This window comes from Pseudorca crassidens, chromosome 2 (genome assembly GCF_039906515.1).
Source record: "Pseudorca crassidens isolate mPseCra1 chromosome 2, mPseCra1.hap1, whole genome shotgun sequence".
NCBI lineage: Eukaryota > Metazoa > Chordata > Mammalia > Artiodactyla > Delphinidae > Pseudorca > Pseudorca crassidens.
Genome location: NC_090297.1, coordinates 73464684 through 73490252, shown reverse-complemented (window position 1 = coordinate 73490252; position 25569 = coordinate 73464684). Strand labels below are relative to the sequence as shown.

The 25569-nt window shown below is 34.7% G+C and overlaps 1 protein-coding gene across 4 annotated transcripts in view; it reads right to left on the bottom strand.

Annotated features, from left to right (window-relative positions):
• PRKACB (protein kinase cAMP-activated catalytic subunit beta) overlaps positions 1–25569 on the bottom strand; it is a 143116-nt gene that overhangs the window by 67886 nt on the left and 49661 nt on the right. The window contains exon 1 of one of the 4 annotated variants that reach the window (XM_067726706.1): positions 11922–12214. The exons of 2 other annotated variants lie outside the window; for them this stretch is intronic. In XM_067726706.1, the coding sequence (XP_067582807.1) occupies positions 11922–12105 (184 nt within the window). In that variant the 5' untranslated portion in view covers positions 12106–12214. Of the gene's footprint in view, positions 1–10761; positions 10802–11921; positions 12215–25569 lie in introns of those variants that run through there. One more of the 4 variants, XM_067726712.1, reaches the window with a different exon arrangement.

Below are 25569 nucleotides of genomic sequence, written 5' to 3'. Positions count from 1 at the left end.
AGGAAATTACAGATCAATATCCATTCCAACACAAAAATATTTATCAAAATATTAGCAAACCTAATTCAGCAGTATATTAAAAGGATTATACACCAGGACCATGTAGGATTTATCCCAGGAAGGCAAGGTTGGTTCAACATTGAAAATTAATTAATGGAATACACCATATTAATAGAATAAAAGACAAAACGACATAAACATCTCAATATATGTAGCAGAAGCATTCTACAAAATCCAGTACCTGTGGTAAAACCTCTCAACAAACTGGGACTGGAAGGGAACTTCCTCAAGCTGATAAAGGGTGAGTTTGGGGGTGAGGTGGAGAGGGGGATCCTATAGCTTACATTATATATAATGGTGAAAGATGGAATGCTTTTCCTAAGAATGGGAATAAGGCAAGGATATCTATACTCACCACTTCTTTGCAACTTTTTATGAAAGGTTCTAGCCAGTGCAATGAGGTAAGAAAAAAGATATTTAAAAAGGCATATTTATATGCCTTTAATAAAAGGCATATAAATTGATAAGAAAGAAATAAAATTGTCTTTTTTGCAGATGACATGATTCTATATGTATAAAATTCTAAGGAATCTATAAAGAAACTACAAGAACTAATAAGTAAGTTTATCAACATCATAGGATATAATATATATATAAACCAATAACATTTTAATATACTAGGAACAAGCAATCCAAAAATGAAATTAAAAGGACAGCTCCATTCACAATGGTATTAACAGAAAAAAAAAAAAAAAAACTTAGGAATCCATTTTAACAAGATTTACTCACTAAAAAAAAAAAAAAAAAAAAACAGAAAACATTGCAGAGAAATTAAAGAACATCAAAATAAATGGAAAGCTATTTCATTTTCATGGACTTCAAGGCTCAGTATTGTTAATAGAAGAGTCTCCACAAATTAATCTATAGATTCAATGAAATCTCTATGAAAATCCCAGTGGGCTTTTCTTTAGAAACTGACAGGCTGATTAAAATTTATATGGAAATGTAAAGGACCCAGAATAGCCAAAACAATTTTGGAAAGAACAAAGTTCGAGGACCTACACTACTTGATTTCAAAACTTTTTTTAAAGTTACAATAACCAAGACAATGTGGTATTGGCATAGAATAGACATACATTGATCACTGCGACAAAATTGAGAATTCAGAAGTGAACCCCTACAATTATGGTCAATTGATTTTTGACAAAAGGTGCCAAGATGATTAATGGAGAAAGAAAAGTCTTTTCAACAAACAGCGCAGTAAAAATTGGATATTTATATGAGTTAAAAAAAAGAACTCCACTCCATAGCTCACACAAAACAACACAAAAAATTAATTTTTAGATGAAAGCATAGAATAAAAATCTCCATTACCTTGGGTTAGATAAAGATTTCTTAAGATTTGGCACCAAAAGTACAATCCATCAAGGGAAAAAATGATAAACTGGACTTCATTAAAATTACAAACTTTTGCTCTTCAAGGATATCATTTAAGAAGATAATACAAGCCCAATGGGGAGAAAATATTTGCAAATTATTTATTTGGTAAAGAACTTGTGTTCAGAATATATAAAGAACTTTAAAGACTTGACAATAATAAGAAAAAAACCCCTCAATTTAGAAAGTGGGCAACAGATTTGAAAATACATTTTTCCAAAGTAGATACATGAATGGTTTATAAGAACATGAAAATATGCTCAACATCATGAATCATTAGGGAAATGCAAACTGAAACCACAATTAAATACCAATTCACACACACCAGAATGGCTAAAATCAAAAAGACTGATGATACCAAGTATTAACAAGAATGTGAAGAAACTGTAACCCTCCTACATTGTTGATGGGAATATAAAATATTAAGCTATTCAGGAAAACAATTTGGAAATTTCTTAAAAAGATAAACATAAACTTACCATATGACCCAGTTATTCTACCCCTAGACATCAACTCAAGAGAAATGAAAGCATTATGTCCACCCAGTCTTGCATGCAGATAGAGCAACATTATCCAAATAAACCAAAAACTGGAAACAATCCTAATGTTCATCAGTTGCTGAATGGATAAACAAAAATGTTACATCCACACAATACAGTACAATTCAGCAATAAAATAGAGCCAACTATTGATATGTTCTATAACGTGGATGAACCTCAAAAACGTTATTGTAAGTTCAAGAAGCCAGCAACAATAGATTATATATATATATATTATATGATTCCATTTTTATAAAATATCCAGAAAAGGAAACCTGTAGGGATAGAAAACAGATCCGTGTTTGTCTGAGGTGGGGACTGATTGCAAAAGAGAACAAAAGAACTGTTGGGGGTGATGAAAATGTTCTAAAACTGAATTGTAGTGATGGCTGCACAACTCTGTATGTTTATTAATAAACACTGAATTGTACACTTATAATGAGTGAGCCTTATGGCATGTAAATTATATTTCTCTTTTTAAAAAAGTTGTCAAGTGCTTCTCTACATGAGTAGAGTCAATCTGAGGCAGATCTTCTTTGCTGTGGGAAGAATCACTTCAGCCGACAACTTAATTATGTAAATTTAAGGCTGGTAGGCATCTATTACCTTGGGGGAATGATCTAACAAAACCCTTTGGAGCTTGGTAAAGGTTGTTCCTCTCAATACCCTATGGTAAAGAGAGCTAACAAATGGGAAGGAGGTAAGTAGATCTGCATTAAAAATAAAACAGGAATTTGAAAAGGAGGGATCAAAACCTAGACCCCATTCTTTCTAAGGTTCAGAATTACGAGAATTTCTTATCAATTTTAGTGATAGTATCTGAGGCCCATGAGTAAGAAGGCACACTAAATAAGCTTTATCGAAGAATAAAGGAGAATCTGGTGATTTAGGCTCACATTAGGGGCTCTGTAGGTCAAATTCAAGTGCCTACAGAGGATAGGCAGGTAAAACAACAGAAGTAGTGAAATAGTGAAGGCTAGAGCAAATGAGATAGTATAAATCCTGGCTAAAGAGAACAGTTATTCAGTGCAAATTCCCATTTGTTCTCATATGGGAATAAGAGGCCACTGAAATCAGTTTTTCAAATGGTTCAAGAATATGAAAGTCCAGGGACTTCCCTGGTGGTGCAGTGGTTAAGAATCTGCCTGCCAATGCAGGAGACATGGGTTCAATCCCTGGTCCGGGAAGATCACAGATGCCACGGAGAAGCTAAGCCTGTGTGCCACAACTACTGAAGCCTGCATACTGCAACTACTGAAGCCTGCACGCCTAGAGCCCGTGCTCCACAAGAGAAGCCACTGCAGTGAGAAGCCCATGCACCACAATGAAGAGTAGCCCCCGCTCGCCACAACTAGAGAAAGCCTGTGCACAGCAATGAAGACCCAACAAAACCAAAAAAATAAAAATAAAAAAAAATAAAATTATTAAAAATAGAATATGAAAGTCCAGATATTAATATGAAAGATCTTGTTTTAAAATCAATATTTTTATTTACATATAAAATAATGGTATCACATTCAATTATTTTAAATTATCATGAGAACTAAATAAAACATATCTGTGATTTACATCTGGGTCACAGACAACCAGTTTGCTATCCCTGGAAAGATGTTCAAGAAAGGAAGGCCAATTTTGGTACAGTGTGGGGATGAGTCAAAAGCACCTTCTCACATTCAACCTGGCATGAAGCCAGGATGACTAAGTAAGTAAGTAAGTATAAATTAAGGAAACTAAATCTGTGATATAAGCTTTGAATGAGTATAACACTGGAAAGGGTGGATCATCCTCCCATTAAGAATCAGTGTCTCAATTAAGAATCAGTGTCTCATCAACTATACTCCAATAAAAATTAATGCATATTTATACATATATGTATAAGTATAGATGATTCACTTTGTTATAGAGGAGAAACTAACACACCATTGTAAAACAATTATACTCCAATAAAGATGTTAAGAAAAATAATAAAAGAAAATTTTTTAAATGAAGGGGTACAGGATTTCTTAATGATTGTTGTAAAATAATAAATAATAAAATTTAAATAAAATATGAAAAAAAAGAATCAGTGTCTCAAAATTAAAAAAAAAAGAAAAATAGAATCAGTGTCTCCACAAGGAGACATCCTTCCATTAAGAATCCAGTCTCCACAAGTATCAGTGGCACCGCATCAAGAGCAAGGATACATCAAATTCTTTGGGACCAGTTTAAACCGTGAAACTATGTAGCACTGGCAAAATCAATAGCAGCTGAAAATGAGATTACTAGCCTCTATACTAATCAAAATACCCATCTCTTTCTTCATCCAACCTTTGGAAAGAAGATTAGCTTCTCTGGAATGAGTAAACTCCCAGAAGTTTAGCAATACTTGAAGGGGACTGGAAGAAGATCCCAAGAAAACTGCCATTTAGAAGTCCTGCTAATTTGAGCAGATGAGTACAGTGATTAATTTGAACATTTCAAAGACAAGACCTAATATGTATCCCTAGTGGGCTACACTTGTTATACAACCATAACCAGACCCCAGAGCTAAAATCAGCCATTGTTTTGGGACTTGCAAGTAATATTCACTCCCTCAGAAAATGCATCATCCTTCCAGTTTCAAATTACTAGCTCTTTTTGGACGACATTTTATTTTCAAAGTTCTCTGACCAGCCTGTTAGTCTTCTGGGTCCTCATAATATGCACTAGGTCTCTGCAACTAACAGAAAACCTCAGACAGAAATCATTGCTATAGGACCCAAAGCCCAGTTTTTCTTACAAACATATAGAAAGATTTCACAGAATGGTGATTAAGAGTGTTGGCTTTGGGGGCTTCCCTGGTGGCGCAGTGGTTGAGAGTCCACCTGCCGATGCAGGGGACGCGGGTTCGTGCCCCGGTCTGGGAAGATCCCACATGCCGCAGAGTGGCTGGGCCCGTGAGCCATGGCCGCTGAGCCTGCGCGTCCCGAGCCTGTGCTCCGCAATGGGAGAGGCCACAACAGTGAGAGGCCCGCGTACCGCAAAAAATAAAAATAAAAAAGAGTGTTGGCTTTGGAGCCAGACTGCCTGGGTTCAAATTTTATCTATTTGTTATGTTACCTTGAGGAAATTACTTTACCTCAATGTGTTTTAGTCTCTTTATCTGAAAGATGTGAATAATAATAGTATCCATCTTATTGGGGTTTTTAAAGGATTACATAAACTAATATATGCAATGTGCTTAGAACAATGCCTGACAGATAGTAAATAAATGTTTCATGTGATAGTGTATATGACAATATTCCACCCAGGAAACGTGGGAGTGAAGTGGTATGAGTCACCACTATATTGCAGAATCAGATTTAGAGGATATACTTTATAATATGACTGAATCTGAATCTCCAACCCAAGCAGATTATAGTATGTTGATTACCAAAGATAATGCTCTATTCAACAACTAAAACAAGTCTCTCAGACCATTTGCTACTAATAATTGACCAATTTTGAAAAGTGGAAAATTTTTGATAAACACTAATAAGAAAGTAAATCATGTTTTGTGCCAGAAAATTATATGAGGGAATTTAAACATGTCTTCTCTGAATATCGAAACAAATTTAACTCCAAGAGAATATATTATGTGTATACCTGGGATACAATTTATTTAATACAAAAGCTTAAAATGGTTATAACAGTTCTCTACATTTGTCCTATAAAATATAAAAATAATGATATGCACAGAGATTTAGCTACAAGAATGTTTATCACAGTGTTTTTTTTATATGATAGCAAAAAATTAAAAACAATCTAGATGGCTAGTGACTTTAAATTGTGGTGCATCCTTAAGACAGTACAAAACAGCCATCTTAAAAGATATTGTAGGGCTTCCCTGGTGGCGCAGTGGTTGAGAGTCCGCCTGCCGATGCAGGGGACACGGGTTCATGCCCCAGTCCGGGAAGATCCCACATGCTGCGGAGCGGCTGGGCCCGTGAGCCATGGCTGCTGAGCCTGCGCGTCCGGAGCCTGTGCTCTGCAACGGGAGAGGCCACAACAGTGAGAGGCCCGGCGTACGGCAAAAAAAAAAAAAGATATTGTGGAACAAATCTTTACAATAAGGAAAAATGTTATGAAACACTACGGAGAGATCCAAAGTTAAGGGCCAGTGGAAATTTGTGTATCTATGCACAAAATAGACTATATATAGAACAAGGTTAATAGTGTTTATCTTTTGGTGGGATTATGTGTGATTTTTACTTTTTTTGTTTGTTCTTTTCTATGGTTTGCAAATTTTCTCCAATGAAGACACAGTATTTAGTAATCAGATTAAAATGTTATTAGGGAAAAAGGGCTTCTCAAACTTTAATGTGCATATGAATCAGCTGGGTAATCTTGTTAAAATGCAGATTCTGACTCAGGAGGTCTAGATGGGGCCTGAAAGTCTTCCTTTTTAACAGGCTCCCAGATGATGCTAATGCTACTAGACTGGGACCACACTTGAGCAAGACACTATCAAGAGTATATACTCAGTCTTCCTTCTCTAACTATGTAGTATGGCTATTCTTGTAAAACACAAGCAAGTACAAGCTTCTCATTATTACACTTGATATAGTACTTGGCACTGTTAAACACTCCATGGAAACATTTTCTAATTTCAAATCATTTAATATCCCGGTTTCTTAGTTTTACTATAAAGGCTGCTGATTACTCAGATTCTTATAAACAATCATGATAAAAATGTACAGGTAACACTGAAAAGTTCAGTGCCTCTGAAATGTGATATTTATTTACCAGGGTCAGATCAGCATTTCACTGTTTTTGGTTATGGCCACAGGCCTTTAAAATAAATTGCAAAGATCATAATAGAAAAAATTGAGAGAAAGCTTGTTAGTGTAAGACTGTAGTGATATTTAATGTTAATCTAACAAACAACTCAACATTTATTGAGAACTATGCTGGCAATACCAAAATAAATTGACAAATTCTATGCCTTCAAGGAGTTCAAAGTCAAATAGGGGAGAGAGGTAACTTGAGGACTAATGTAATACAATTTTAATACTATAAAATAAAACGTAATAGAAGTGAGTATGATATGAGAACACAGGAAGAGATCATGAATTCTAAAAAGGATAAAGAACAGAGGAACAGAAGAATGCTTTGGTGATTTTGTTACAAAGATAATATGTGAGCAGAGTCTTAAAGTATGAGCAAATCTCACCATTGGCAGTAGTAGGAACAGGAAATTCCAGGTAGAAGAAACATCATAAATAACCACTGTTGTTATAAAAGGATTCCATTGTCTTGACTCTTCATTACCATGTTCACATAGTGACCAAAAGTGTTGGCTCTCATCACTAATTATTAAGAGAAATGCAAATCAAAACCACAATGAGATATCAACTCATACCAGACAAAATGGGTATCATCAAAAAATCTACAAATAACAAATGTTGGAGAGGATGTGGAGAAAAGGAAAGTCTCATAAACTGTTGATGGGAATGTAATTTGGTGCAGCCACTATGGAGAACAGTATGGCAGTTCCTCTAAAAACTAAAAATTGGACTACCATATGATCCAGCAATTCCACTCCTGGGTATATATCCAGAAAAAGTGAAAACAATAATTCGAAAAGATACATGCACCCCAACATTTATAGAAGCACTATTTACAATAACCAAGACATGGAAGCAACCCAAATGTCCATCAACAGACAACTGGGTTAAGAAGATGTGGTGTGTGTGTATATATATACACACAATAAAATAATACTCAGCCATAAAAAAGAATAAAATACTGCAATTTGCAGCAACATGGACGGACCTAGAGAATATTATGCTTAGAGAAAGACAAGTCTGACTCAGACAGAAACAGAAACAGACTCATAGACACAGAAAACAAACTGGTGGTTACCAAAGGGGAGAGGGAAGGGGTGGAGGACAAATTAGGAATATGGGATTAACATATATTGGGTTGGCCAAAAAGTTCATTCTGGTTTTTTTGTAAGAGCTTATGGAAAAACCCGAACAAACTTTTTGGCCAACCCAATACAGACTACTATATATAAAGTAGATAAGCCACAAGGATTTAAAGTATAGCACAGGGAATTATATCCATTATCTTGAAATAAGCTTATAATGGAATAGAATCTGCAAAAATATTGAATCACTATGCTGTACACCTGAAATTAACACAAAAATATTGTAAATCAACTACCCTTCAATTAAAAAAAAGGTCCTGAAGAAAAGTGCTAATTCTAAATAAGTGTCCAGCTCCAACAGAAGATGTATAGTAGCTAAATACATTTCCCTATAGTAGAATAAGCAAGTTAACTTTTCCTGTATTATGCTAGTTAAAATTCTTTAGGCTCTCCATTGTATACTCTTGACTCCTTTGTCATAGATTAGGTGACCATAGGTGTGTGGGTTTATCTCTGCACTTTCTATCTTATTCCACTGATCTATATTTCTGTTTTTGTGCCAGTACCATACTGTTTTGATGACCATAACTTTGTAGTATAGTCTGACGTCAGGGAGGCTGATTCCTCCAGCTCCGTTTTTCTTTCTTAAGATTGCTTTGGCTATTCGTGGTCTTTTGTGTTTCCATTCCAATTGTAAAGGTTTTGTTCTAATTCTGTGAAAAATGCCATTGGTAATTTGATAAGGATTGCATTGAACCTGCAGATTGTTTTGGGTAGTATAGTCATTTTCACAATATTGATTCTTAAAGTGGATATATGTATAACTGATTCACTTTGCTGTACACTTGAAACTAACACAACATTGTAAATCAACTATACTCCAATAAATTTTTTTTAAGAAAAGATAAGGGCTTCCCTGGTGGTGCAGTGGTTGAGAGTCCACCTGCTGATGCAGGGGACACGAGTTCGTGCCCCGGTCCGGGAAGATACCACATGCCGCAGAGCGGCTGGGCCCATGAGCCATGGCCGCTGAGCCTGCGCGTCCGGAGCCTGTGCTCCACAACGGGAGAGGCCACAACAGTGAGAGGCCTGCGTACCGAAAAAAAAAAAAAAAAGAAAAGAAAAGAGAATGTAGGCGGTCTTTTAGCTTAGAAGTTACAATGATACAGATTTAGTGGACTAAGAAATAAGCATGGGAGTGTACTGCCTTAAAGACTGTATGAGTTTTGGAAAGGTAAAACTAACTAGATAAAGTGGTTTATTACAACCACTTTAGCTCTGATTCTACCTAAAAAAAATCCATATTCAAAACTGTTCATTTGTTCAATATAGTATTTCAATCTAAGCTTCACTGATATGGATTTGTATCTGCCACAGAAATAGCCTGTCAATTCATGGGAAAGGAGAATAGGTAAAGCATTTGATGGTGTTTGTCTATTCAGTCCTTAAAATATTGTAATTAGACATTAAATTTATAAAGTCCAAGATTTAAAATGTGCAAAACTTCCATTAAGTTCAGCACTATATAACTCAACACACCATTTATGATCAAAGAAAGATTTAAAAGCGAACCAAAATAAATTGGCTAGAAAGAGGACTCAATGAATGTCAATACTCCCATTCATTCTGAGTCAGAATAAAAAGAATTCCTTTATGTTTTTGTTGTGAACTTCAAGTACTTATATGTGCATGGAATCAGCTGTTAAATATTTATGTTATCAAACAGGAATTCCTATTACTTAATTTAGCAGTAAAAGATAAAACATTTAAGGCACCTGGAAACCACTGTGTGGCCTTTATTTTGTATTTCTTCCTATATTTAATGTCACTGGAGAATAAAGAAACTTGGATTAAAATTCTTACATTTCATACATGCCTAGATTGGTAATTAATCTTTACTCAGTAGTTCACAAACCTAATTTTTATAAAATTACATGTAGTTTCTGTGCTTAGCTGATTTCTTAAATCACACTTTTGGAACAAGCATACTCAGAGAGCTTATCATCAGGAGATATTACATTCCTTTTCCTTGTCAAACAAGTCATGCAAGTAAACTGCTTTAAGTAGCTTTGAAGAATGTGGTTTGTACGAAAACTTCATACTGTCAAAATTCTTTCCATAACTCACACTATAAATGAATAAAAATCTGTGTTTTCATCACGAAAATAAACCTTGGAATTTTGATACAAAAGGATTCCTCTGTTTCTGTTGTATCCATATTTTCTCCTCTATATCAACACATTCCATAATAAGAAACTAGAACACCATGCTTACCATTCTCATCACTACATATAAAAAATTATTGTGTCTATTTCTATATTTGAGGATATGAAAGAGAAAGTGAAAGAATGCTTGATTCATGAACATTTAGTTACTCTTTAAGCATTTCTTATAACATACCTATCATTTGAACGGCTACAAGGTTTGCACCTAATTTCACTGTGCACTGTGATTCTATTTATTTTATTTTGTGGCATCACCATAAAGAAAAATGTTAACAGCATTTTATCAGTCTGTTTTTTCCAAAAGAAATCATAGCTCATGATATTATCTTCAATTGCTAGATTTTAAAATGTGTCTCAGAAAATGTTACAAGCCCCACACATTTAAAAATGGTGAGAGTATAATTCAAACATAACTTTTAAATATTAAAAGCCCATGATATTCATCCATTTGAGATACATTTACTAAACACCCACTATTTGTAGAAACAGGGATTAGTGTACTAATTCAGTACTGTCCTCATTCCTCACTGAATGTTTAATTAAAAGTCCTTGAAATGCATAAAAATGATTTCCAAAAGGGCTTAGAAGACTGCAATTTAACAGAATAGGGCAAGTAAAATGAATAAAAAACTTTTGTTTCATGGTAAATTTTAATAATATACTATTATTTCAATACTCAACAGTTCATAACCTTGAAGATATTTGAGATTCCTCATCCATCAACTTGCTATATAGTAAGGATTAATTATAAATAATCAAAACCTATAAAGTAAAAAAAAAATTGTACAAATATATGTTCTTTACTTTCTCCCTAAAATAGCTTAAGGTAAAAAATTCTAATGCAATAAAAAAAAAATTCAAATAAACTTCTGCGGAACTATGAAGGTACTATATAAACAAAAGAGTCAATTTTGTAAGCCATTCTTGGTTTTTTGTTGCTTTTCTTTTAGCTGAGTTTTCTTCCTTAACTGCTATGGAGTATGTAAACAGAAAGAGGCAAAACAGTGCTATTTGGTGATCAAACACACTAAAAAGTACCAAGAGTAATTATATTGTTCCTTTAATTAGAATAACAAAAATACCTTGGGGAGGGTCCAAGGTGAGATGTGGAATGAGGGCACTGGTATTGTTTATATGTGAAATGTAGCCTTTAAAAAGTGCATGTCACAAAAAATCATTACGTATCACCATTTCAGCAAAGCAGTTAAGTCCAAACATTTTACCATGCCTGGAAAGAATGTGATGCATGCATAAACAAGTTTTCCCCCCCATATGAAAGATTCTGATATTTATAATGTTATAAATATAAGATTTCACATAGAATAATCATACTATGCTTTCATATTATAAATCCTGCTTGTTAAACTCAAGTAACTTTCACACATGCATTTAAAAATAAAATATGGCAAACATAACAAAAATTTAATTATAAATTCAAGAGTCCTTTTGCCCCTTTTGAATATTAAGGCTTATAAATCCAAGATATTTTTTAAAATAAAATGATTATTTTTCTTAAATGTAGGCCTTTCACTTAAGAACAAAAAAAAATTTTTTTAATTAAAAGAAAACATACACTAGAAATGATGTAAGAATTTTGTAGAAAATTTTCCCACTGATATTCAACTTAACTAATCGCATTTAAAACAAAACGATGAGCTATGTGATCCAGCTCAACTTATAATCAAGTTTTTGTAATTTTTTTTCAACTTTACCTTGCAAAATATCCTTGGGCAAATCATAAAAAGACACCCGCCCACACACACAGTTCTGTGCTTCATTCTAAAACTCCAATTAGCATTTTAGTTTCTAGTTACAGTGTATCATAAAAAAAAAAAAAAAAAAAAAACTTACTTGATCTGTCCCATAAGGCAGTATGTTCAGAGAAATGAAGGCTGTCATTTTCCAGAGTTGTTTTCTGATCATGTGCAGTACCTTTGGAGTGTCTACGAAATAATCGGCTAGCAAAACCTTCCAATTTCTGAAGAGCAGTTGTACCTGTGTACTGATTACAGGGTAGTTCTCTATAAGCTGCCATTCATGTGTATTTACACTTAATTTAAAGTAACTGAAAATATTTCCAGAAGGAGCTCAACAACTTCTTACACAGAAGCCAAGAGCTATGCATGTATCAAACTTCCTGTTTGCAGTGTATTCAAACCACTACTGCTGCTCTGTTTCCTGTTAATATAAAACAGCACATTACTGAGCCTTTCTTAGCACAACTGTTCATCTCAACTAGAGATGAAGATTTTAAAGACTTGCAATATCATCCTAAAAGGCTATGTTTAAGAGTGTTTTAATATTAATATACACGTTAATGAGAACATTAAACATAAAGCTTTACATATGGATAGTAGGCTGAAAAAAAATTTTTAAAAAGGAAAAGTTAAACGTGTATTACAACCCTATACAAACAACTGAAGGCCAAACCACTCTCCAAATATAATATGTTGAAAAGGTTGTGTTTTATCCAGGAAATCAGCTAATACAGATTAGTACAGATTTTATGAATCCTTATAAATAGTTAACTTTTCACTGAAAGCTGGTATGGGATATCACAAAACACCTGCAAAACAAATTTTAACACATAAATTTTAACGAAAAAAATCTGAACTAGCACTTTAAAAAACTCAATGTTGCTAACTCACTGACTAAAGTCTAATATAAAACTATATTTAGTGTGTCAGTATTGTTTACCAAACATAACCTGCTGACAAGTGCGTATCAGCAGTACATTTTCAAACATTCTAAAATTTGAAAAAATTATATAAGATTTAAAATTATATAAAATCAGCCATAGCAAGAAATTTCAATTGAGAGGGAAAAAAATCCTTCTAGTTGACTGAGACATGTTAATTTTTAAACTTAACACTGAGGACTACTGCTTACCTATCCCTGATTTAGGGGTCTCACTTAGAAACAGCTCCTTTGGTTAAAAGTAAACTGTCCATTTGCATGAAAAAAGTAACCTGTGACATTTAACAATGATTCTGAGTACTTGCCTTCTGATACTTATTAAAGGATGAGAAATTTGTGTGGTTTTCTCTTTGGAAGCTTTAAATAAAGGAAAGAAAGAAGGAAGAAAAAAAAGGAAGGAAGGGAGGGAGGGAAGAAGGAAGGAGGGAAAGAAGGAAGGAAGGATATTTTTTAAAATCTATCTAAAAAAAGTCTTCATCAAGATTTTGTGCCTACTGTTTAACAAACAGAATAAATAGAGACAATAATGACAAATAGAATAAATAGGAATAATAATGTAATCAAATTAGGACACAACACACACACACACAGAGGAAACATTGACTAATGAATTTTGCCAAATAACAGCTCATTTGTGTACATTTTATTTTGTATAATAAAATTAGATCAATCTGAACAAACAGGTAACAGTATCTACAACACCAAACTTCTTAAATTGTAGCTTTCTGATAAATATGTGTGTATATAATAATAATTTCTTTATTAACATCTGACTTAATACAAAACAGACCCTGAACAGGTGTCTGCAGTCTTCAATAAACATCTACAGAGGATGAACTGTCTCTGAATGGGCATAAGTGCATAAAATTCCTGAATTCTTTGACTTGCTCTCTTGGTATAAATTCTATTCATCCTCAAGGCTCACCAAAAATGTCACATTTTCACTGAAGTTTCCCACATACTTTCTAGAAAAATAAACTGCTCTCTCCACTGTTTCCAATGATCTTATAATTTTGTTAAAATTTGCTATTTATAAATTTATGTCTCAAATTGTGAATTACTTGAATTCATAAATGCAGTGCATGTGCTAGTTACATACTCAACAAATATATGAAGTATTCAGTTTTAATAAATTAAAGGTCTAAGTAGAATCAAACACTTGAAAATATTTTAATTATATTTATGATAGGATCATATTTGTAAATTATCCAACGACCACCTAGTTGTTCATATATAAAGACAACAGCAATAGAAGTAATGTCACTTAACTTCTTTTTCTCTACGTTCAGTCAGTTACTAAATTTATTCATTCTTTGAGTTTCATTTTTATTAGTGAAAATGTGGATTTCTAAAATAACTTTTTTTCTCTGCTTCCAGTCACTCCTTTCAATCACTCATCTCTGACATATTAACTTCCCCAAAATACTACACTCATGGCATTCCCTTGCCAAAAGTGCAAGCTAATTCTAACATTTCAGCCCCACGATATTTGTTTTTAACACATGTCTAGCCAGACTTATATCCAATGTTGCTTAAGTTTCATACAGATATTCCAGATTTCTAATTAGAAACGAAGATTAATTTATTTAAAGCAATGTATAAGTTTTGTAACAAAATTACTATATCAAGAAGAAGAAAGTAATCTTCACTAGATGAAGAGCTAGAAAATACTACATTTAAAATTTATTCATTTTTCTTCAATAAAACTCTTTATCTGTTACAAAGTCCTTAGAAAAAGTAGACTCTTTAGTCCTTAGAGCAATATTTCTATATATGGTATTGTGACCAGCAAACTGTTGCTATCAAAGTACTTAGGCAATTTGATTTTTATTAAAAAGAACTCTACTGGCATCTACTGCTAGAAAGAAACAATTACAGCTTTAACTAAAACTGAATTCTTTCATAATTCAAATTGTTAATAAGTATATTGCTTGCTATCCTTCCTGATGGTATTTTCAGAACTTGAATTTGTACTGATATCTAGCCATATACCCAAAAATTTCCTGTAATAACATATCTTATATCCTATTAATAGTTTAAATAGTGTATGGTAATAAAACTAGAGAGTAATCAACTTTGAAGTTATCAAGTCCTTATTTTTCATTCTGCATTAATTTTAGAAATTATAATAATTTTCAGAGTTGAAACTCCTTTGATTGCCATAAGGTATCACAAAATATTAGTTTATTTCTTATGTTTAATAATAGTAATGATACCTTACATTTACAAACCATTTTACAACACATAAAATGGTTTCCATTGATTCATCAGATCTTTACAAATGAAGTAAGCAGGACAGGTATTATTATCCTTATTTTCAGATGAGAAAACAAACATAAATATTAAGTGACTTGTGCAAAGTAACCTATGTCTTCTGTCTCCTAAATCAAGGCTCCTTTGTACTGACAATAATGATTACCAAAAGTAAAGACTTTTTCAAACAACGGTGGGGAAGTAGGGATAAAAGGATGGTAGGAGGTGGGAATGGTTCTTGGACACACTGTCCAGAGTCTGAGATTCTGCTATGAGAATGTTTTCATTCAGATGGTCACCTTATAGCCATGCAATTTCATTGTCCACATTTATGTTTACAATCACCTTGGGGCCAAGTAGAAGTATGTACTTTAGAGTTTGAAGGTTAAAGAAAAAAACATGGAAGCATATTTTATATGTAAATAATGCATTTGTTCCATGTGGAGGGCAAATGATATGACCATGACCCCTGCTATTCAAATAAAGCGTTTACAGTAATAGTTTTGCCTTTCCCAAAATGGATTCATACATTTTATAAATGGATTCACCTATTTAAGACTGGCTTCTTTCATTTAGCACAGCATAACTAACTGAGCTTCATCCATGTTGTGTGTTTTAAGAGCTTACTAATTTTTTATTGAATAGTATTCCATGGTACTATTCAATAGTATTCCATTGTCAAAAATCAGTTAACCATATCTATGTGGGTCTACTCTGGATTTTCAATGTTGAAAATTTTGGAATTTTGAAATGTTGAAAAATGAAAATTTTCAATGTTGAAAACTGATCTACCTATGTGTCGATTCTTTTTCATCAATAGCGTACTGTGTTGGTTACTGTGGCTTTTTAGTAAGTCTTAAATCTGACTGTATAAATCTTTCAACATTTTTTTTTCTGAATTGTTTTGGCTATTATAAGTTTCTTAGCTTTTCCATATAAATTTTAAAAGTCTGTCTATTTCTACAAAACTAATCTTGCTAGGATTTGAGATTATGTTTATTGAGAGAAATCATAACTATACTGAGTCTTTCAATCCATGATCATATTATGTATTTCATTTTTTGATTCATTTTCAATCTTTGATTTCTTTCATCAGTGTTTTAGCTTTCAGCATACAGATCCTATACATATTTTGTTAGACTTATACTTAAGCATTTATTATTTTTAAATTGGAGCTATTGTAAATGGTGCTTTAAAAGATATTTACAATTGTTCATTGCCAGTATATAGAAATATGACTTATTTTTATATGCTAACCTTGTATACTGCAACCTTGCTAAACTCACTTATTATATTTAGGAATCTTTTTCTTTTTGTAGATTTCTTGGGATTTTCTATGCAGAAAATCATGTCATTTTCAAACAGATAGTTTGGCTAGGACTTCCAGTAGTACATTAAACAAGTGGTAAAAGTGAAGATCCTCGCCTTATTCCCAATCTTAGGAAGAAATGGTTCACTTTCTCATCATTGTCAGCTGTAGAAATTTTTTGTAGATGCCTCTTATTGAGATAAAGAAGTTTCCTTGTATTCCTAGTTAGTTCAGTGTTTTCATATATTACAGGGATGTTGAATTTTATTGAATACTTTTTCAGTATCTGTTGATATGATCATATGGTTTTACTTCTTTAGTCTGCTAATATGGTGTATGACACTTACCAATTAATTCTCAAACATTAAACCAGCCTTGAATTCCCAGGATAAACACCTCTTGCTCTTGGTGTACTAATCTTTTTATATGTGGCTGGATTCACTTTATGAATATTTTATTGAAGATTTATATAAGTTTACAAGATACACTGTTGTGAACTTATTTTTATGTACTGTCTTTGCACGATTTTGATATCAGGTTAAAAATGGTTGCATAAAATAAGTAGGGAAGTATTCTGTCTTTTATTTTCTGGAAGAGACTGTAGGGAACTGGTATCACCTCTTCCTGAAATTTTTGATAATATTTGTCAGGAAAACTATTTGGGCCAGTAGTTCGTTTTTGGAAGGCCACAAATACTAATTCAATTTCTTCAATAGATATACTATTCAGTAATCTATATCAGCTTCAATGAATATTGGTAGTTTTTGTCTTTCAAGAAATGATCTATTTCAACTAAGTTGTCAAATTCACGTGCATAAAGTTGTTTCTAAAATCCCCTTATTAGCCTTTAAATGTCTGTGGCATCTGTAGTTATATCCCTTCCTTCATTCCTGATATTGGTAATTTGCCTTCTCTTTTTTGGTCAGTCTGGTGAAAGGATTCTAATTTTTTATCTTTTTTAAAGAACCACCTTTTGTTTTCATTGATTTTCTCTACCATTTTTGCCATTTTCAGTTTCATAAATTCCTGTTCTTATCTTTTCCCCTTCCCTCTACTTTCTTTGGCTTTATTTTGCTCTTTTTCTAGTTTCATAATGTGGAAATTCAGATTATTTCCCTCTGAACAATGATATAGTACATCTAAAAAATTCTGAAACACTGAATTTTTTTAAATCTTTATTTATTTTATTAGTCATCCATTTTATACACATCAGTGTATAAAATGTCAATCCCAATCTCCAACCTCATCACACCACAACCGCCACCCCCCACCACTTTCCCCCCTTGGTGTCCATACGTTTTTCCTCTACTTCTGTGTCTCAATTTCTGCCCTGCAAACTGGTTCATCTGTACTATTTTCTAGATTCCACATATATGCGTTAATATACGATATTTGTTTTTCCCTTTCTGACTTCAATCTGTATGACAGTCTCTAGATGCATCCACGTCTCTACAAATGATCCAATTTAACTCCTTTTATGGCTGAGTAATATTCCATTGTATATATATACCACATCTTCTTTATCCATTCATCAGTCAATGGGCATTTAGGTTGTTTCCAAGACCTGGCTATTGTAAAAGGTGTTGCAACAAACATTGTGGTGCATCTATCTTTTTGAATTATGGTTTTCTCTGTGTGTATGCCCAGTAGTGGGATTCCTAGGTCATATGGTAATTCTATTTTTAGTTCTTTAAGGAACCTCCATACTTTCTCCATAGTGGCTGTATCAATTTACATTCCCAACAACAGTGCAAGAGGGTTCCCTTTTCTCCACACCCTCTCCAGCATTTGTTGCTTGTAGATTTTCTGATGATGCCCAATCTACCTGGTGTGAGGTGATACCTCACTGTAGTTTTGCTTTGAATTTCTCTAATAATTAGTGATGTTGAGCAGCTTTTCATGTGCTTCTTGGTCATTGGTATGTCTTCTTTGGAAAAATATATATTTAGGTCTTCTGCCCATTGTTGGATTGGTTTTTTTTTTGGTTGTTGTTTTTTGTTGTTTGTTTTTTTGCAGTACGCGGGCCTCTCACTGTTGTGGCCTCTCCCTTTGCGGAGCACAGGCTCCGTACACACAGGCTCAGCAGCCATGGCTCATGGGCCTAGCCACTCCGCGGCATGTAGGATCTTCCCACACCAGGGCACGAACCCGTGTCCCCTGTTTCGGCAGGCGGACTCTCAGCCACTGCGCCACCAGGGAAGCCTGGGTTGTTTTTTTTTTTTTAATATTGAACTGCATGAGCTGTCTATATATTTTGGAGATTGATCCTTTGTCCGATGTTTCATTTGCAAATACTTTCTCCCATTCTGAGGGTTGTCTTTTCGTCTTGTTTATGGTTTCCTTTGCTGTGCAAAACCTTTTAAGTTTCATTAGGTCTCATTTGTTTATTTTTGGTATTATTTCCATTACTCTAGGAGGTGGATCAAAACATATCTTGCTGTGATTTATGTCAAAGAGTGCTCTTCCTATGTTTTCCTCCAAGAGTTTCATAGTGCCCAGTCTTAAATTTAGGTCTCTAATCCATTTTGAGTTTATTTTTGTGTATGGTGCTAGGGAGTGTTCTAATTTCATTCTTTTACATGGAGCTGTCCAATTTTCCCAGCACCACTTACAAGAGACTGTCTTTTCTCCATTGTATATACTTGCCTCCTTTGTCATAGATTAGTTGACCATAGGTGCGTGGTTTTATCTCTAGGCTTTCTATCCTGTTCCATTGATCTATTTCTGTTTTTGTACGATATCATATTGTCTTGATTACTGTAGCTTTGTACTGTAGTCTGAAGACAGGGAATTTGATTCCTCCAGCTCCGTTTTTTTCCCTCAAGGCTGCTTTGGCTATTCGGGGTCTTTTGTGTCTCCATACAAATTTTAAAATTTTTTGTTCTAGTTCTATAAAAAATGCCATTGGTAACTTGATAGGGATTGCATTGAATCTGTAGATTGCTTTGGGTAGTATAGTCTTTTTCACAATATTGATTCTTCTAATCCAAGAACATGGTATATCTCTCCATCTGTTGGTATCATCTTTCATTTTTTTCATCAGTATCTGAAGTTTTCTGCATACAGGTCTTTTGTCTCCCTAGGTAGGTTTGTTCCTAGGTATTTTATTCTTTTTGTTGCAATGGTAAATGGGAGTGTTTCCTTAAGTTCACTTTCAGATTTTTCATCATTAGTGTATAGGAATGCAAGAGATTTCTGTGCATTAATTTTGTATCCTGCAACTTTACCAAATTCATTGATTAGCTCTAGTAGTTTTCTGGTGGCATCTTTAGGATTCTCTATGTATAATATCATGTCATCTGCAATCAGTGACAGTTTTACTTCTTATTTTCCAATTTGCATTCCTTTTATTTTTCTCCTCTGATTGCTGTGTCTACGACTTCCAAAACTATGTTGAATAACAGGGGTGAGAGTGAACATCCTGCTCTGTTCCTGATCTTAGAGGAAATGCTTTCAGTTTTTCACCATTGAGAATGATGTTTGCTGTGGGTTTGTCATATATGGCCTTTTATGTTGAAGTAGGTTCCCTCTATGCCCACTTTCTGGAGAGGTTTTATCGTAAATGGGTGTTGAATTTTGTCAAAAGCTTTTTCTGCATCTATTGAGATGATCATATGGTTTTTCGTCTTCAATTTGTTAATATGGTGTATCAAATTGATTGATTTGCATATATTGAAGAATCCTTGCATATCTGGGATAAATCCCACTTGACCATGGTGTATGATCCTTTTAATGTGTTGTTGGATTCTGTTTGCTAGTATTTTGTTGAGGATTTTTGCATCTATATTCATCAGTGATATTGGTAATTTTCTTTTTTGTAGTACCTTTTTCTGGTTTTGGTATCAGGGTGATGGTGGCCTCGTAGAATTAGTTTGGAAGTTTTCCTTCCTCTGAAATTTTTCTGAAGAGTTTGAGAAGGATGGGAGTTAGCTCTTCTCGAAATGTTTGATAGAATTCACCTGTGAAGCCATCTAGTCCTGTACTTTTGTTTGCTGGAAGATTTTTAATCACAGTTTCAATTTCATTACTTGTGATTGGGCTGGTCATATTTTCTGTTTCTTCCTGGTTCAGTCTTGGAAGGTTATATCTTCTTAAGAATTTGTCCATTTCTTCCAGGTTGTCCATTTTATTGGCATAGAGTTGCTTGTAGTAGTCTCTTAGGATGCTTTGTATTTCTGCCACGTCTGTTGTAACATCTCCTTTTTCATTTCCAATTATATTGATTTGAGTCCTCTCCCTCTTTTTCTTAATGAGTCTGGCTAATGGTTTATCAATTTTGTTTATCTTCTCAAAGAACCAGCTTTTAGTTTTATTGATCTTTGCTATTGTTCTCTTTGTTTCTATTTCATTTATTTCTGCTCTGATCTTTATGATTTCTTTCCTTCTGCTAACGTTGGATTTTGTTTGTTCTTCTTTCTCTAGTTCCTTAAGGTGTAACGTTAGATTGTTTATTTAAGATTGTTTCTTGAGGTAAGCTTGTATAGCTATAAACTTCCCTCTTAGAACAGCTTTTGCTGCATCCCATAGGTTTTGAGTCATCGTGTTTTCATTGTCATTTTTCTCTAGGTATTTTTTGATTTCTTCTTTGATTTCTTCAGTGATCTCTTGGTTATTTAGTAACGTATTGTTTAGCCTCTACGTGTTTGTGTTTTTTACGTTTTTTTCCCTGTAATTGATTTCTAATCTCATAGCGTTGTGGTCAGAAAAGATGTTTGATATGATTTCAATTTTCTTAAAATTACCGAGGCTTGATTTGTGACCCAAGATGTGATCTATCCTGGAGAATGTTCCGTGCACACTTGAGAAGAAAGTGTAATCCGCTCTTTTTGGATGGAATATCCTATAAATATCAATTAAATCTATCTGGTCTATTGTGTCATTTAAAGCTTGTGTTTCCTTATTAATTTTTATTGGTTGCTCTGTCCTTTGGTTTAAGTGAGGTGTTAAAGTCCCCCACTATTAGTGTTACTGCTATTTCCTCTCTTATAGCTGTTAGCAGTTGCCTTATGTATTGAGGTGCTCCCATGTTGGGTGCATACATATTTATAATTGTTATATCTTCTTCTAGGATTGATCCCTTGATCATTATCTAGTGTCCATCTTTGTCTCTTGTAATATTCTTTTTTTTAAAGTCTATTTTATCTGATATGAGTATTGCTACTCCAGCTTTCTTTTGATTTCCATTTGCATGGAATATCTTTTTCCATCCCCTCACTTTCAGTCTGTATGTGTCCCTAGGTCTGAAGTGGGGCTCTTGTAGACAGCACATATATGGGTCTTGGTTTTGTATCCATTCAGCGAGCTTGTGTCTTTTGGTTGGAGCATTTAATCCATTCATGTTTATGGTAATTATCAATATGTATGTTCCTATGACCACTTTCTTAATTGCTTTGGGTTTGTTTTTGTAGGTCCTTTTCTTCTCTTGTGTTTCTCACTTAGAGAAGTTCCTTTAGCATTTGTTGTAGAGCTGGTTTGGTAGTGCTGAATTCTCTTAGCTTTTGCTTGTCTGTAAATCATTTGATTTCTCCATCGAATCTGAATGAGATCCTTGCCGGGTAGAGTAATCTTGGTTGTAGGTTCTTCCCTTTCATCACATTAAGCATATCATGCCACTCCTTTCTGGCTTGTAGAGTTTCTGCTGAAAGATCAGCTGTTAACGTTATGGGGATTCCCTTGTATGTTATTTGATGATTTTCCCTTGCTGCTTTCAATAATTTTTCTCTTTAATTTTGATTATTATGTATTTTGGCGTGTTTCTCCTTGGTTTTATCCTCCCTGGGACTCTCTGCACTTCCTGGACTTGGGTAGCTATTTCCTTTCCCATGTTAGGGAAGTTTTTGACTATAATCTCTTCAAATGTTTTCTTGGGTCCTTTCTCTCTCTCTCTTCTCCTTCTGGGACCCCTATAATGCAAATGTTGTTGCGTTTAATGTTGTCCCAGAGGTCTCCTAGGCTGTCTTCATTTCTTTTTATTCTTTTTTCTTTATTCTGTTCCGCAGCAGTGAATTCCACCATTCTGTCTTCCAGGTCACTTATCCGTTCTTCCGCCTCAGTTATTCTGCTATTGATTCCTTCTAGTGTGTATTTCATTTCAGTTATTGTATTGTTCATCTCTGTTTGTTTGTTCTTTAATTCTTCTAGATCTTTGTTAAACATGTCTTGCATCTTCTCCATCTTTGCCTCCATTCTTTTTCCGAGGTGCTGGATCATCTTCACTATCATTATTCTGAATTCTTTTTTTGGAAGATTGCCTATCTCCATTTCATTCAGTTGTTTTTCTGGGGTTTTTATCTTGTTCCTTCATCGGGTACATTGCCCTCTGCCTTTTCATCTTGTCTATCTTTCTGTGAATGTGTGTGCAGTTCCTCACGCTGCAGGATTGTAGTTCTTCTTGCTTATGCTGTCTGCCCTCTGGTGGATGAGGCTATCTAAGAGGCTTGTGTAAGTTTCCTGATGGGAGGGACTGGCGGTGGGTAGAGCTGGCTGTTGCTCTGATGGGCAGAGCTCAGTAAAACTTTAATCTGCTTGTATGCTGATGGGTGGGGCTGGGTTCCCTCCCTGTTGGTTGTTTGGCCTGAGGCGACCCAACACTGGAGCCTACCCAGGGCTGTTTAGTTGGGCTAATGGCGGATTCTGGGAGGGCTCACACCAAGGAGTACTTCGCAGAACTTCTGCTCCCAGTGTCCTTGTCCCTTGTTGAACCACAGCTGCCCCCGCCTCTGCAGGAGACCCTCTAACACTAGCAGGTAGGTCTGGTTCAGTCTCCTACATGGTCCCTGCTCCTTCCCCTGGGTCCCGATGTGCACACTACTTTGTGTGTGCCCTCCAAGAGTGGAGTCTCTGTCCCCCCCGCCCCCCCCCCCACCCCGTCCTGCTGAAGTCCTGCAATCAAATCCCACTAGCCTTCAAAGTCTGATTCTCTAGGAATTCCTCCTCCCATTGTCAGACCCCCAGGTTGGGAAGCCTGAAGTGTGGCTCAGAACCTTCACTCCAGTGGGTGGACTTCTGTGGTATTAGTGTTCTCCAGTTTGTGAGTCACCCACCCAGTTATGGGATTTGATTTTATTGTGATAGCGCCCCTCCTACTGTCTCATTGAGGCTTCTCCTTTGTCTTTGCAAGTGAGGTATCTTTTTTGGTGAATTCCAGTGTCTTCTTGTTGATGATTGTTCAGCATTTAGTTGTGATTCCGGTGTTTTCGAAAGAGGGAGTGAGAGCACGTCTCTCTACTCTGCCATTTTGATCCAATCTCCCGCCATCTTCAATCTCCTGCATTTTCATTTTCATTCAGTACAAAAAATATTTTCTAGTTTCCCTTAAGACTTTATCTTTATCTTTGGATTATTTAGACGTGTGCTGTTTAAATTAACAAATATATGAGAATTTTCTTCATATCTTTCTGTTATTGATTTCTAGTTAGTCCCATTATGGTCAGAGAACATATTCTGCATGATTTTTAATTTTTTTTTAACTGTTAAGGTTTGTCTATGACCCTGGATATGGTCTCTGATGGTGAATGTTCCATGTACATTTGAAGAGTGTCTTCTATTGTTATTAAGTAGAATACACTACAAATGTCAGTTAAGTCAATTGGGCTGATGGTATTGTTCAGGTCTTCTATATCCTTCTGGATTTTGTTTAATTGGTCTATAGATTACTGAGAGATGATTACAGAAGTCTTCAACTTTGTAGATTTTGGTACTTCTCTCTTCTCAGCTGTATTAGTTTTTGTTTCACATATATTGAAGCTCTGTTATTAGATTAATTTACATTTAGGATTGTTCTTTTTATTGAATTGACATTTTTAGCATTATAAATGTCTGTCTTTAATCCTGGATAATCTTGGCACCACAAGCTTTCATTTGATAGTGTTTGGATAGCATATCTCTCCCCCCACCCCCAATTATCAGTATATTTAGACTTCTTCTACGCAGCACATAGCTGGGTCTTGACCATTTACATTTAATGTAATAGTTGGTATAATTGGATTTAGGTCTATTGTTCTGTTATTTTCTGTTTGTCCCCTATTCTTAAAAAGAAAAAGCTTTAATAAATATAAATGACATACAATAAACTGCAAATATTCGAAGTGTAGAATTTGATGTTTTGCTGTATAAATACAATGGTGAAAGTATCAACACAATCAAGAAAATGAATATATCCATCACCTCCAAAACTTTTCTCAGAACTCTTCATGATCTCTCCCTCCTGACATTCCAAATCCCCAGGCAATGGGTATTTTTTATAATATAATTTACATTTTTCAAGACTTTTATATAAAATGGGATTTTGTTAAAATGAACTTTTTTTTTTTTTTTTTGCGGTATGCGGACCTCTCACTGCCATGGCCTCTCCCGTTGCGGAGCACAGGCTCTGGACGCGCAGGCTCAGCAGCCATGGCTCACGGGCCCAGCCGCTCTGCAGCATGTGGGATCTTCCCGGACCGGGGCACGAACCCGTGTCCCCTGCATCGGCAGGCGGACTCTCAACCACTGCGCCACCAGGGAAGCCCAAAATGAACTTTTTGAAAAGTTTTAGATTTACAGAAAATTGCAAAGATAGTAGTATAGACAGGTGTCACATACCCAACGTCCAGTTTCCATTATCATTAACATCTTATATTAATATGGTAGATTTGTACAATTAATAAACCAACATTGTTACCTTATTGTTAACTATAGTCCAAAGTTTATTCAGATCTCCTTAGTTTTTACCTAATGTCCTTTTTCTATTCCAGGATCTCATCCAGGATACCACATTTAGTATTCATGTCTCCTTAGCCTCTTCTTGGCTGTGATGGTTTCCTCAAACTTTCCTTGTTTTGATGACCTTGACAATTTTGAGGAGTACTGCTCAGGTATGTTGTAGAGTATCCCTCTGTTGGTATTTCTGTGGTGTTTTTTTCATGATTAGCTGGGGTTATGGGTTATTGAGAAGATGACAACAGAAGTTAAGTGCCATTTATATCATATTGTATCAAAGTTACACACTATCAACATGGCTTATGACTGTGGATGCTGACCTTCATCACCTGGTTGAGGTAGGGTTTGTCAGGTGTCTTCACTGTATAATTACACTTTTTCCTCCCTTTCCACACTGTACTCTTTGGAATAAAGTCACTATACCCATTGCACACTTAAAGAATAGGGAGTTTTACTCTACCTCCTTGAAGAAAGAGTGGAATTCCTCTGCCTGGGCAATGTGTCTCTTTTCCCCCATTTATTTATTTATTCATCATTAAC